The 15,402-nt window shown below is 44.9% G+C and overlaps 1 protein-coding gene across 1 annotated transcript; it reads right to left on the bottom strand.

The window, feature by feature from the left end:
- Positions 1 to 676: 676 nt before the first annotated feature.
- Positions 677 to 12,036, bottom strand: LOC117966738 (lysine-specific demethylase 2A-like; the record flags this gene model as incomplete). The annotated part of the gene is made up of 9 exons (XM_059020219.1): positions 11,594 to 12,036; positions 11,219 to 11,321; positions 6,126 to 6,264; positions 5,729 to 5,807; positions 5,435 to 5,481; positions 4,166 to 4,344; positions 2,386 to 2,492; positions 1,714 to 1,807; positions 677 to 830 (listed from the first exon to the last, which is right to left on the bottom strand). Coding segments are annotated over exons 2-9 (841 nt in total), but the record flags the coding sequence as incomplete, so codon positions are not given.
- Positions 12,037 to 15,402: the final 3,366 nt, after the last annotated feature.

The following is a 15,402-nucleotide window of genomic DNA, read 5'->3' on the forward strand; positions in this document are numbered from 1 at the left end:
AAGCTGTGCAGGAAGTTCCCCCCGAACACCAGTGTGTCCTCCGGAGTGTAGACTGCGTGGATCCAGCCTGGGAGAGACCAACCGAGGCAAAACGGGGGTGGTCAACACCACCACCCATACACACAGCAATACATACGTTTCGTTTCATATTTTATAATGTAATTGAACAGGAGTGTTCAATCAATTCTGCACTAGCAAGAAATATGATTTTACAAATATTATCCAAGTACCTGAATTAATCCATTAGAGGAAATAAAAAAAAAAAAAAAAGTCATTGGACTGGTCAAGATTGGACAAGTGAACATGTTAATAAAGCTAATAAGAGGCGAGAGAATGGATTTTAAAAGATGGTCAGCGCTCCTTTAAAGGGAGGGCCGGTGATCATGTTAATAAAGCTAATAAGAGGTGAGAGAATGGATTTTAAAGATGGTCAGCGCTCCTTTAAAGGGAGGGGCCGGTGATCATGTTAATAAAGCTAATAAGAGGCGAGAGAATGGATTTTAAAGATGGTCAGCGCTCCTTTAAAGGGAGGGGCCGGTGATCATGTTAATAAAGCCAATAAGAGGTGAGAGAATGGATTTTAAAGATGGTCAGCGCTCCTTTAAAGGGAGGGGCCGGTGATCATGTTAATAAAGCTAATAAGAGGCAAGAGAATGGATTTTGAAGCTCCACTCACCCGATGGGATCATGAAGGTGTACCCCTGTTTCAGCTCGATGCGCTGGCACCCCGAGACCTTGTCTCCCAGGAAAATGTCTCCCTGCTTTCCCGACAGCACCCAGTTTTCGTACAGCTCCAAATTCTGAGGGGTGGGAGGGATCACCCAGAAAACCTGGAGAGGGGAGGGGTAGAAACCAAGCGACAATCAAAATAAATAATAAAGACTGTCGTGATCGTATTTATTTTTTAATATTAGTTTATTTATTCCGCTATCTGAATTGCACATTGTTTTTTATATATTTAATTAGTGAATTATGGAAGGCAAATATAGCACTTTTACAAGTTACTGTCAACATTGCCTATCTGTGAATTATTAAACACTCAATGAAAAACGTTTAGACTAGAAATCTTCAGTGTGAATTCAGTGACAAATGTTTCCACTGAGAAAGACTTCTAGTGGAAACGTTTGCCATTGAATTCACACTGAAGGACGCTGAGAAAGACTTCTAGCGGAAACGTTTGCCATTGAATTCACACTGAAGACGCTGAGAAAGACTTCTAGTGGAAACGTTTTGCCGTTGAATTTACACTGAAGACGCTGAGAGAGACTTCTAGTGGAAACGTTTGCCATTGAATTTACACTGAAGACGCTGAGAGAGACTTCTAGAGGAAACGTTTGCCATTGAATTTACACTGAAGACGCTGAGAAAGACTTCTAGTGGAAACGTTTGCCATTGAATTTACACTGAAGACGCTGAGAAAGACTTCTAGTGGAAACGTTTGCCATTGAATTTACACTGAAGACGCTGAGAGAGACTTCTAGTAGAAACGTTTGCCATTGAATTCACACTGAAGACGCTGAGAAAGACTTCTAGTGGAAACGTTTTGCCATTGAATTTACACTGAAGACGCTGAGAGACTTCTAGTGGAAACGTTTGCCATTGAATTCACACTGAAGACGCTGAGAAAGACTTGTGGTGGACACGTCTGCCATTGAATTCGCAGGCTGGCTCTTTGTGGGTAGGTAACTCAAGGGTTAATGGATTTGTGGGTACCTTTCCGCCCTTGTGAATGTGGTACCAGACGGAGGTACCCCCGAAGTCGATGTGGAAGTCTGTGTAGCAGCCCTGCACACTCATCAAGCAATACCTGAAAACAAACACACAGAAACACATCATTACTCCCCGTGAACCACAACGCCTTCACACTATACAACCAGAACAGAGGTCTGGATCACGACACCAGACCACAGCACACTGTAGGTAATGAACTACAGCTCCCAGCATCCCTCATCATGAGGAGGCATGCTGGGAACTGTAGTTCTGGCTATGGCTGGACCTACTCACTGTGTATTGCTGAATCGCATTGCTTTTACTTGATGTATCGTAATAGAGGTCTGTATTGTGATGCTAGACCACATCACGGTGCACTGTAGGTAAAGAACTACAGCTCCCAGCATCCCTCACCATTCCAGCAGGTACAAAGGCATGCTGGGAGCTGTAGTTCTAGCTGGGGCTGTAAAGATTCACAGTGCATCGATAAATAAAAGCTTTGAAAATGCTCAAAATCGCGCTGAATTTAGAAACACCGAAAAGAAACCCTAATAATTCAACGAGGGGAAAACGTTGACTAGAAGTCTTTTGAAGATACAGAAAGGATAAGGCGACACGCCACGGTGGGGGGGGGGTTAACGAATGCACAGGCTGGGGGTGGGGGGGGGGTCGTACTTCTGCACTTTCGGGTACTTCATGTCGAAGATGGCGTTGGTCGAGTCCCTCTGTCTGTCCTTCAGGTGTCGCGGCCACATGTTATCCACCCAGTCTATCAGGTCCACCTGAGAAAAAAACACGACCAGGATCAGACCAGCACTGGCAACAAGGACTGGGGCTCTCTCACACACAGTCCAGCACTGGCAACAAGGACTGGGGCTCTCTCACACACACAGTCCAGCACTGGCAACAAGGACTGGGGCTCTCACACACACAGTCCAGCACTGGCAACAAGGACTGGGGCTCTCACACACACAGTCCAGCACTGGCAACAAGGACTGGGGCTCTCACACACACAGTCCAGCACTGGCAACAAGGACTGGGGCGCTCTCACACACACAGTCCAGCACTGGCAACAAGGACTGGGGCGCTCTCTCACACACAGTCCAGCACTGGCAACAAGGACTGGGGCGCTCTCACACACACAGTCCAGCACTGGCAACAAGGACTGGGGCGCTCTCACACACACAGTCCAGCACTGGCAACAAGGACTGGGGCTCTCTCACACACAGTCCAGCACTGGCAACAAGGACTGGGGGCTCTCTCACACACACACCAGACCAGCACTGGCAACAAGGACGGACTGGAGCTCTCTCACACACACAGACCAGCACTGGCAACAAGGACTGGGGCTCTCTCACACACACACACAGTCCAGCACTGGCAACAAGGACTGGGGCTCTCTCACACACACACAGTCCAGCACTGGCAACAAGGACTGGGGCTCTCTCACACACACAGTCCAGCACTGGCAACAAGGACTGGGGCTCTCTCACACACACAGACCAGCACTGGCAACAAGGACGGACTGGAGCTCTCTCTCACACACAGACCAGCACTGGCAACAAGGACTGGGGCTCTCTCACACACACACAGTCCAGCACTGGCAACAAGGACTGGGGCTCTCTCACACACACACAGTCCAGCACTGGCAACAAGGACTGGGGCTCTCTCACACACACAGACCAGCACTGGCAACAAGGACGGACTGGAGCTCTCTCTCACACACAGACCAGCACTGGCAACAAGGACTGGGGCTCTCTCACACACACACAGTCCAGCACTGGCAACAAGGACTGGGGCTCTCTCACACACACACAGTCCAGCACTGGCAACAAGGACTGGGGCTCTCTCACACACACAGACCAGCACTGGCAACAAGGACGGACTGGAGCTCTCTCTCACACACAGACCAGCACTGGCAACAAGGACTGGGGCACTCACACACACAGACCAGCACTGGCAACAAGGACTGGGGCTCTCTCACACACACACAGTCCAGCACTGGCAACAAGGACTGGGGCTCTCACACACACACACACAGTCCAGCACTGGCAACAAGGACTGGGGCTCTCTCACACACACAGTCCAGCACTGGCAACAAGGACTGGGGCTCTCTCTCTCTCTCTCTCTCACACACACACACACACACACTGTCAGTCCAGCACTGTCTATAGAGACCGCGGGTCTAAGAACATAAGAAAGTTTACAAACGTGAGGAGGCCATTCAGCCCATCTTGCTCGTTTGGTTGTTAGTAGCTTATTGATCCCAGAATCTCATCAAGCAGCTTCTTGAAGGATCCCAGGGTGTCAGCTTCAACAACATTACTGGGGAGTTGGTTCCAGACCCTCACAATTCTCTGTGTAAAAAAGTACCCTCCTATTTTCTGTTCTGAATGCCCCTTTATCTAATCTCCGTTTCCCTGGTCCTTGTTTCTTTTGTCAGGTGTGCACTCACGCTAGCCGGTCTCTTCACCAGGTTCTCCAGCCGCGTGTGGCTGAACTCCAGGCTGATCACGTTGTAGAGCTTCTCCCTGTCCTCTGGGGGGGTCTCGTAGTACCGGCGCCACTGGCTCATGGACATCTCGATCCCCTTCTGAGTGGAGACATCCATGACATCGATCATCCGGCGGCTCCCTGCGACACGGGGGAACGGAAAAACAGAAGCAGAGAGAAACGAGAAACTGAATCACTGGATACGACGCTGGTGTGAGTCACAGCTCCCTGGTGAAAAGGCTGGACAGCTCTACTGAAACTCCCTGTAACTTCAAACACACTGAACCCCCCCCCCCCCCCCCCCCAGCCACTAACTGTAACCTCAACACACTGAACCACCCCCCCCCCCCAGCCACTAACTGTAACCTCAACACACTGAACCACCCCCCCCCCCCCCCCAGCCACTAACTGTGACCTCAACACACTGAACCACCCCCCCCCAGCCACTAACTGTAACCTCAACACACTGAACCACCCCCCCCAGCCACTAACTGTAACCTCAACACACTGAACCACCCCCCCCCAGCCACTAACTGTAACCTCAACACACTGAACCACCCCCCCCCCAGCCACTAACTGTAACCTCAACACACTGAACCACCCCCCCCCCCCCAGCCACTAACTGTAACCTCAACACACTGGACCACCCCCCCCAGCCACTAACTGTAACCTCAACACACTGAACCACCCCCCCCCCCCCCCAGCCACTAACTGTAACCTCAACACACTGAACCACCCCCCCCCCCCAGCCACTAACTGTAACCTCAACACACTGAACCACCCCCCCCCAGCCACTAACTGTAACCTCAACACACTGAACCACCCCCCCCAGCCACTAACTGTAACCTCAACACACTGAACCACCCCCCCCCCCAGCCACTAACTGTAACCTCAACACACTGAACCACCCCCCCCAGCCACTAACTGTAACCTCAACACACTGAACCACCCCCCCCCAGCCACTAACTGTAACCTCAACACACTGCCCCCCCCCACCCCCAGCCACTCCCTGTAACACACTGGACCCCCCCCCCCAGCCACTCCCTGTAACCTCAAACACCCTGGACCCCCCCCCCAGCCACTCCCTGTAACACACTGGACCCCCCCCCAGCCACTCACTGTAACCTCAACACCCTGGACCCCCCCCTCCCCCCCCCCCCCAGCCACTCCCTGTAACACACTGGACCCCCCCCCCCCCCCCCCCCCCCCCCCCCCAGCCACTCTCACTCACCAACAAAGTGCTTGACATCATTCACACCAAAGTCAGAGTCTGGCATCCTGCAGGAGAGACAAGAACAGAGACGTCAGCACGCGGACTGCAGAGGAGCAGGGCTGGGAACCAGACTCCCGCTGCACAGCAGTGTGATCCAGTCCTGGTTTCACTGGGAGTTTAATAATAAGACACACCTGAGCTTGTTAGCTAGACACACTGGGGTTGATCAAGCTCACACAGCACTGCTAGCAGTACCATCACTGCTGCGGTTCATTGCAGTCTCCAGGTTTGCCTGCGCAGATCAACACTCACTTGATTCCAAGTCCGTCGGGCTTCATGAATATCAAGGGATCGCGGAGCCCTTCCCTCTGAATGTACTCGAAGGTCAAATCTACGAGAGGAAAAACAACATCAGGCACTGAATTTACACTGAAGATGCTGAGAAAGACTTCTAGCGGAAACGTTTGCCATTGAATTTCCACTAAAGACGCTGAGAAAGACTTCTAGTGGAAACGTTTGCCATTGAATTTACACTGCAGACGCTGAGAAAGACTTCTAGTGGAAACGTTTGCCACTGAATTTACACTGAAGACACTGAGAAAGACTTCTAGTGGAAACGTTTGCCATTGAATTTACACTGAAGACGCTGAGAAAGACTTCTAGCAGAAACGTTTGCCGTTGAATTTACACTGTAGGCCTCTCGACTGACCTTTGCCCTCCATGACCTTGACGAAGTTGGCGTTGTAGTTGCTGCTGATCAGTTTCTCTTCCAGGTCAAAGGTCCTCTTGCCCTCGATCTCGTCGTCCGAGATTCCATCGTCCTGATAGCGCCTCCTGGTGCCAGAACGCTGCAACAGCAACAGAGAGAAATCGCATTTACTGATTGATTTTATTGTACGTCAGAAACTGTGTTTTGAGACTCCCGCTGCACAGCAGTGTGATCCAGTCCTGGTTTCACTGGGAGTTTAATAATAAGACACACCTGAGCTTGTTAGCTAGACACACTGGGGCTGATCAAGCTGGTAGTAAAACCTGGACTGGGTGACACTGCTGTGGGATAGGAGTCTGATTCCCAGCCCTGCATTTTCCTATAAAAAAAGTCAGTCATTCTTCCACTGTGTGTGTGTGTGTGTGGGGGGGGGGGGGTAACAGATTTTGTGTCACAGCAGGAGGGGGGGGGGGGGGGTATTAGATCAAGCCCATCCGTCGTCCGTCCCTCTCCCCTCTCTCCCATCTGTTCAATGCCCGATATAAACTTATTATAATTGGCTTCTATAGCAGAAGCCTTTATCCAAGGTGATTTACAGAGGCCTGGGCGTGTGACAACGTCTCGCCCGAAGGACGGAGCACAAGGAGGTTCAGTGAGCCGGGGATTTGAACCGGGGACCTCCTGGTTACAAGCCCTTTTCTTTAACCACTGAGCCACACAGCCTCCTATGAATCCATACATACCACAAGACTCAGACAAGCCATGAATAATCATAAAATACAACACATCCTGGCACACCTCCCTCCCTCCCTCCCTGGTCATTTTAACACCTGAAAAAGGAAGGAAGGAAGGAAAGAGGAGGAGCTTCTGAACTGAAGCCCAGGTCCGGCTACAAGGCTAGTCTGAGTTTATACTGCAGCTGTCAGTGAAATCACAACTCTGTGCTTCAGAGAGGGAGGAAGCTCGCGTGCCTGCCTGCAGATAGAGAGATAGGAGAGAGAGATAGAGAGGTAGATAGGAGATAAATAGAGAGATAGGAGATAGATATATTATATACACGTCTCTCTCTCTCAAAGGTATTGCAGGTAGACACAGCTTGTTTACAGCACTGCTTTGTCCATCCAGCTGAAGGGCTTGAAGTCCAAAACATTGCGATTGATTGATTTATTTTTTTTGTTATTCACCTTGTGTGTGTATCTACATTACCTTTCATTATATAGATAGATAGGAGATAGAGATAGATAGAACCTCAATACCTTTGTGGAACATAAACCAACTGGCAAGCCAACAATGACAGAGCAGAGTGCACACACACACACACACAGACGCACACACACACACACAGAGACGCACACCGAGACAGACGCACACACGCTGAGAGACACACTGAGAGACACACACACAGAGACACACACACACAGAGACGCACACCGAGACAGACGCACACACGCTGAGAGACACACTGAGAGACACACACACAGAGACACACACACACAGAGACGCACACCGAGACAGACGGACACACGCTGAGAGACACACTGAGAGACACACACACAGAGACACACACACACAGAGACGCACACCGAGACAGACGCACACACACTGAGACACACACACACAGAGACACACACACACAGAGACACACACACACAGAGACACACACACACAGAGACACACACCACACACACGCACACACACACTGAGACACACACACAGAGACACACACCAGACAGACACACATACAGAGACACACACACACAGAGACACACACACACTGAGACACACACACACTGAGACACACACACACTGAGACACACACACACTGAGACACACACACACTGAGACACACACCAGACAGACACACACCAGACAGACACACACACTGAGACACAGAGGCACACACAGAGACACACACCAGACAGACACACACACTGAGACACAGAGACACACACCAGACAGACACACACACTGAGACAGACACGCACACAGACACACACACACACACACCAGACACACAGAGACATGCACACACTAACACAGAGACACACACACACACCGAGACACACACAGAGACGCACACACACCGAGACGGAGACACACACAGAGACGCACGCACACACACACAGAGCTAATGTGAAGGAATGCAGTGAACTTTCAGCCAGTAACTATAATGCAGGGCTGGGAACGAGACTCCCGCTGCACAGCAGTGTGATCCAGTCCTGGTTTCACTAGGAGTTTAATAATAAGACACACCTGAGCTTGTTAGCTAGACACACTGGGGCTGATCAAGCTGGTAGTAAAACCTGGACTGGATCACGCTGCTGTGCAATAGGAGTCTGACTCCCAGGCCTGCAATGTCATTTAATTGTGGGACACACTTCAGCTGCAAGGTTTGTATTCATGCGTTTATTTAATTGAACAGGAGGGGCCGGATAACTTCTGTGCCAGCCTCTAAACACTGTGCATCACGTAAACTAACTGGACAAGCGACGAGGCCCGCTGTCTGTGCAGTGCAGGGCAGGGAAACGCTGCAAAACCTTCGCCTTGTGTTATTTTTTCAGGTTTGCCTTGTCAAGTCTCTGCGACACCGCGTCGAGGAGGAGGATTCAAACCGTTACGCTTCAGACGCAGTTTCAGCACCATTTCTCAGTCCACCCTCCGGACGAGACGCGTGCGGCTCTGCGGCGGAACAACCGCCAACAAAAACGCGTTTAAAATCAAGAAACATAAAAACGCGTTAAAAACGAACATGTTAGAACCTGCCTTTGAAATGATACGTATGGAAATCCTATCGAGGTAAATGAAAATACAAAGAGTCAAAAAAAGTCAAGTCAGGGTCTAAATGTTATCAGATAACAGTTTTAATATAAAATTGGGCGCGTCTCTCTAAATTATTAATAATACCGTCAAAACTTTAAAAAAACAGCTTTACAGTACCTAACTTACCAGGAGCGTTTTAAAAACACAAAATACACGAATAATAATAATAATAATAATAATAATAATAATAATAATAATAATAATAATAATAATGCTTGCTTCTGTGAAAGCAGGTACTATAAATAAAAGGCGGGATTTAAAAATGTGACTTTCAATTTTTTTTTTTTTTTTTTAAGTTCATAATTTATGACGAGTTATTATATTCTTATTAAAACGTGTTTTTGTGTGTGTGTGTATTGCCATTAACACTTATTATAATCACACCGAATGCGAAGAGACATACCTGGCGATAAATATATTTTTAAAAAGCCATTTAACATACATACCTTCACACAGTAACACAAAAACACGCGTATCACAATACGGGTCAATAAATAACTAGCATCTCATTTAAATAATACGAGACGAGCTTGGCTTTCAGTCCACACTTTTATAAATTGAGAGGCACGACATTTTAAACAAGTTATTTTACTTTTCAAAGCGACGGCCGTCATTCCCAAAGCTAACAAATATTAATAAAATTATATTCAAAGTTTCAAAGCAGGCCTGGTTTTGAACAAACTACACGATAAAGTGTATTTTCTTGTAGAAACGGGGTGTTAACACACACACACAAAATATTTACATTTCAAATCTCGAATCTGATATAAACTCGAATTCTATTGTAGAAATTGTCGAGTTTAAATTCGAGTTCGATTCGATTTTTTTTTAAGCAGGCGGTTTTTAAACGTATTAAAAAATGTCACGATAGAGATTATAAAAATGTGCTTTTCTTCAGAAATTAATTAGTCATAAGGATCGCCCACACACACACACACACAATGAACTTTCACTTAAAAACACACGTAATAAAGCGAGTTAAACTCGAACACAAACCACGAATACTCAATTCAGCACCACAGAAAAACAGCCAGGACTACAAGTAACGTGACTCTGATTATCAAAAGATTAAAAAAATAATACAAACACAACCATATCTGACTCAAATCCCGCGCTAAGGTTGCAATAATATGACAACAAAATCAATAAAAAGTCAAAAAAAGAAAAGTCGAATTCGAAGTCAGACCCAGAGATTTGTTTATAAACTTCTTTATACACAAACTTTTTTTCTATCCGCCTACACGAAGATAAAATTAACCTTATATCTTTAAAAAAAGCCAGTTTAAGTTCAGAAATGTATTATATATGTAGTTATATAGACACGTTATAGGTAGTATTTTGCTTGGCACATATAATTCAGTTCACCTGACCCTAGATTTGCTGTTTATAATTTAGTTACAGCAAGGATATCTAAATGAAGTCAGAAACAGGCAGGGAAATGTTGATAAAACGCCTCGCAGTTCAATTTAAAATCAGTTTTACATGCACACGTGTTTGTGTTTTAGTCTCATTTTAAAAGCTAGCTATCCAGATTTAAATACGCTGAAGTGTATTCATATTAATGACCAAATAATAATTTAATAGGCGCCATGTTATGTAAAAATAAATTAACTTCTGTAATAAAAACACACACACAATACTGTTGGACTAGGTCGTATTTATTTATTTTTTTGGGCATTCAAGTTAGCTTATATTTTAATTTAATGTACATATTTTATATTTTAAAAAACACATCATCCCAACACAAGATAACACGTTATAAATCGATATACACGCTCTATCAGTTATTGCAAGTTCGGGGTACTTGGGAAAAGGGTCTTTAAACAAAAAAAACGAGGTTTTCACCTATAAAAAGTGTAAAAAATGACATTATAACAAAACACACTCTCTAAAATGCTGCTTGGTGTTAAAAAAACGGCGCCACGCCAAAAAAGAAAAAGGTTTTTTTTAAAAATAAATTCGATTTCAGCACCATTGCTTGACTAGGCTGGAGGTCCATCAAAAGTTATATTATTACAAAAACTATGCAAACTGAAGAAAAAGGAGATCGCTTTTTAATTGGTATTAAAAACAGCATCAATCGAGAATATCAAATTAAACTGTTGTTGTTGTTGTTAGGGTGACTTTATTTCAATACAGTTTTAAAACCCCTCATGCTGTTTTTTAAAATCTGCAGGGACGTGTGTTCAGAAAACAGCACGACCTCAGGAGGAAATTAATCTTAAATATTTTAAAATAAAATAACAAAAGTTTCACAAAAGTTTCGTACTTACCAGTCTCTTGCTGTAGCGCACTTTCGCCCCTTCTGGCTCCATCGTTATTTTAATATTAATAATACTTCATCTGTGCCCCGCCGTCGAAGTGTAGAGAGAGTGTCTGCGTTTTGAAGGAAAAAAACTAAATAAAAATGATAATAAATGATAATAATAATAATATTTTTCTGTCTCGTTTGGTTTCCCCTTTTCCCCGTGGCCTAAGTTTATTCCCACTTAGGAAGTAGACTTCATCTCCGCCACCAAAAACACACGTTATAAAATATCACGAAAATGTAAAAGCAGTGGCTTTTCTTTTTTTTTAAAAAAAAAAGGCGAATAAATAACACCAAAAAAAATAAATTAAAGCGGTTTACGAAAATGAAAGCGTCTTACTTTCCCTTCTGTTCGCGTCCCTGTATCTGTGTGTGAATTACACAGAGAGGCATTTGAAAATATCCACGGAAAACGGCATTTAAAAAAAAAAAAAAAAAGAGGGGGTTGAGTCGGTTTTAAATATATTTATTTATATTATTTTTTTTTCGTAAATGTTCGTCTCTCTCCGCTTCGGCTTTCTTCCTCTCCCGTTTCCGTGAGTCGGGGTTTCTTGTGTTGTTTGCGAGACCCTTCGAGAAGCTTTATTTCGTGTTATTATTTTTATTTATTTCATTGTTTTTTGTTGTTTTTTAGATTCGCGAAACTGCCTTGCGAGATTATTTTTTGTTACCCGTTAAAGTTGAACTCGCCTCAGCCTTTCCGCCATTTTCAACTCGTCACAAAACACACTCTCCAGCTCCGCCAGCGTCCAGGGACACGCCTCCCGCACTTTCGCAGCCAATGCGAACCGAGCAGCCAGCCGCCGATGGGCAGACCTGCACGCCACTCAAAGGGTCCGACGACCGACGATTGGTTAACCTGAACCCGCATCCCACGTGGGTCGACACACTTGACCAATCGGGGAGGAGGGTTTGGACTAAAGCGCGCTCCCGTTGCTCAAAACGCGGTGTCAATCATCGACAGCGCCCCTGGTGATTGGCGAACACGCTGTCAGTCTCTTTGGCAAACATCCCCGCCCACTCTGCTCCGCCTCCCGAGGCGAAAACCGCGAATGCCTCCGCGAGGCTCCAAACAGACCAATCAGCAGCCTGAGAAAGATCTGATTTTTTTTTTTTTTTTTTTTTTTTTTTTTTTTCCGATTGGCTGGTTTTTGACCGTTAAAAGGCTCGAGCGCGCCGGCTGATTTGATTTCAGGCGTTCTAAAACCGCCCGTTGAGACCCCGCCCACAACCTGGCGGCGCGTCTCTTTATTGGAGTTCGAATGTGGGTCTGAGCTTCTGATTGGCTGTAGGGACGGCGGCAGTCGCGCTCGATTGGCTGGCTGGCTGACTGAAAAAAACAAAACTATTCCCCCAGAGGAAAAATAAATCAAAAGCTTCGAGGGGTTAATGAGGGAGCGTCGAGAGACGAGGCGAACAATTATTAAAAATATATATATATATATATAAACATAACAACTGCCTAATCTCTTTAAACAGTCAAAAAAATAAGAACATACTATATATATATCGAAACATTTCTAAAATTAGACAAAGGTTTTTGTCGAGTTTTTCAACAACTTTCACCGTCTTCGGTATGTTGTGTAGCATTATTAATATGAGATAAATATTAAAACAGGTGATGTTGTTTTTAAAAAAAACGGCACTCAAATTATAAAATGGAGGAAAACAGGAAAAAAGAAAACTAAAATAAGCCAATATGTTGGCCAACCTTGTTGAATTGATCCTCACAGAGCTCTGCCCATAATAATATTATTATTTATATATATATTATTAATATACTATCCGTGGGAGCGCCATTATAGACGAAACAACGACCAGGGGAGGCAGACATTTACACAGGAAACATTTCTGTACAGACAGACCCTTGTACCTTCAGAGGCGTTGAGCAGATAAAAAAAATTAAATAAACCTTAACTCGCACGTCGTGTCTTTCTTTGAATTTGTCCGCCTTATCTTTCAAGAGATAAGACCAGTCGTTTCACGAAAGTGAAACGTCGACCTAAGTTTATTACAAGCGGCTTCTTAAACAAACAAACAAAACGAAACCGGAATAAACAAATCCAAACTAGATGACTTGTTAAAGATTAAACCAAACACCGTGAGTCGTTGATATATTGTAAACGTGTAAGTGTGTGTGTATACAGTGATTATAAATTACAACGTTTTAAGATGTTTACAGTCAAAGTAGGACTGATGAGTAGAGCTGCTGGCTACTGTACTTTTAAAAAATAAATAAAATAAAATAAAATTCATAAATAAATCAATGTCTTCATAAGTTGCAGTTCCTCTTTTTTTCCAGCAGATGTCAGACTAGCCTAAGCGATAGACAAGCGTGACAGAGACAATACCTGCATGTTATATTTTGTATTTCTCTATGAGATTTTACAAACAGAACGTCCCCGCCCTGTCAAAATTAACAGAGTGTCGTTTAGTACAGTCGCTGCTGTTTCTGAAAATGTAAGCACTGTTTGTTTCATCCAGCACTGCTGTATTCAGGGCTATATATATATTTCTTACTGCTGTGTGTCTCCTATCCACTAGGGGGCAGTGGTGCAGGAAGGGGGCAGGTTAATAACGGCACAACACTGCTGTATTCAGGGCTATATATATATTTCATACTGCTGTGTGTCTCCTATCCACTAGGGGGCAGAGTGGTGCAGGAAGGGGGCAGGTTAATAACGACACAACACTGCTGTATTCAGGGCTATATATATATTTCTTACTGCTGTGTGTCTCCTATCCACTAGGGGGCAGAGTGTTGCAGGAAGGGGGCAGGTTAATAACGACACAACACTGCTGTATTCAGGGCTATATATATATTTCTTACTGCTGTGTGTCTCCTATCCACTAGGGGGCAGTGTTGCAGGAAGGGGGCAGGTTAATAACGGCACAACACTGCTGTATTCAGGGCTATATATATATTTCATACTGCTGTGTGTCTCCTATCCACTAGGGGGCAGAGTGGTGCAGGAAGGGGGCAGGTTAATAACGACACAACACTGCTGTATTCAGGGCTATATATATATTTCTTACTGCTGTGTGTCTCCTATCCACTAGGGGGCAGAGTGTTGCAGGAAGGGGGCAGGTTAATAACGACACAACACTGCTGTATTCAGGGCTATATATATATTTCTTACTGCTGTGTGTCTCCTATCCACTAGGGGGCAGTGTTGCAGGAAGGGGGCAGGTTAATAACGGCTGCACTCTGCTGTAGTTTAGACATGATTCTGAGAGCTCTCTGGAGGACACAGCGTTTGCTTTTAAACTTTTTATTCATTATTTTTCTTCAGAAAACGATACACAGTGAATCTGAAATCCAGCCATTTTTCACAGGAAAAAAAAAACAAAACAGCCATGAATTATTATTACAATCAAGGGGTTTGGTAACGCGTTATATTGCGTGGCACAAATTAATACTAAATAGAAATGCAACTGGATATTAAATTCACGTTAAATTAATATTTAATAGATATGCAATTGCATATTAAATTCACTTTCAATTATTCCCTGTTAGTTTCCATTAACATTTCAGTCAGACTAACTGTATTTTCAATTAGAAACGTGATATAAATGGAAGTGACGTGCCATTGCATTTTCAATAGATATTTGGTTAACATTGAGCAAGAAACCAGCTATTGCACATTTATTAAATATTAATTTAACATTCATTTAATATCAATTGCATGTCTCTTGCATATGTATTTAGTATTAATTTATGCCACTGACACACACACACAAACACACACACAGACACACACACACACACACACACACACACACAGACACACACTGACACACACAGACACTGAGACACACACACACACACGGACAATGTCGACCCAGGGAACTTTGTTGACCTGAAAAAAGAAACAAGGACCAGGGGAACGGAGATTAGATAAAGGGGCATTCAGAACAGAAAATAGGAGGCACTTTTTTACACAGAGAATTGTGAGGGTCTGGAACCAACTCCCCAGTAATGTTGTTGAAGCTGACACCCTGGGATCCTTCAAGAAGCTGTTTGATGAGATTCTGGGATCAATAAGTTACTAACAACCAAACGAGCAAGATGGGCTGAATGGCCTCCTCTCGTTTGTAAACTTTCTTATGTTCTTATAAGGGATGTATTTCTACGGCAGACCTGGGTGT

Source organism: Acipenser ruthenus, unplaced genomic scaffold, assembly GCF_902713425.1.
Source record: "Acipenser ruthenus unplaced genomic scaffold, fAciRut3.2 maternal haplotype, whole genome shotgun sequence".
In the NCBI taxonomy this organism is placed as follows: domain Eukaryota; kingdom Metazoa; phylum Chordata; class Actinopteri; order Acipenseriformes; family Acipenseridae; genus Acipenser; species Acipenser ruthenus.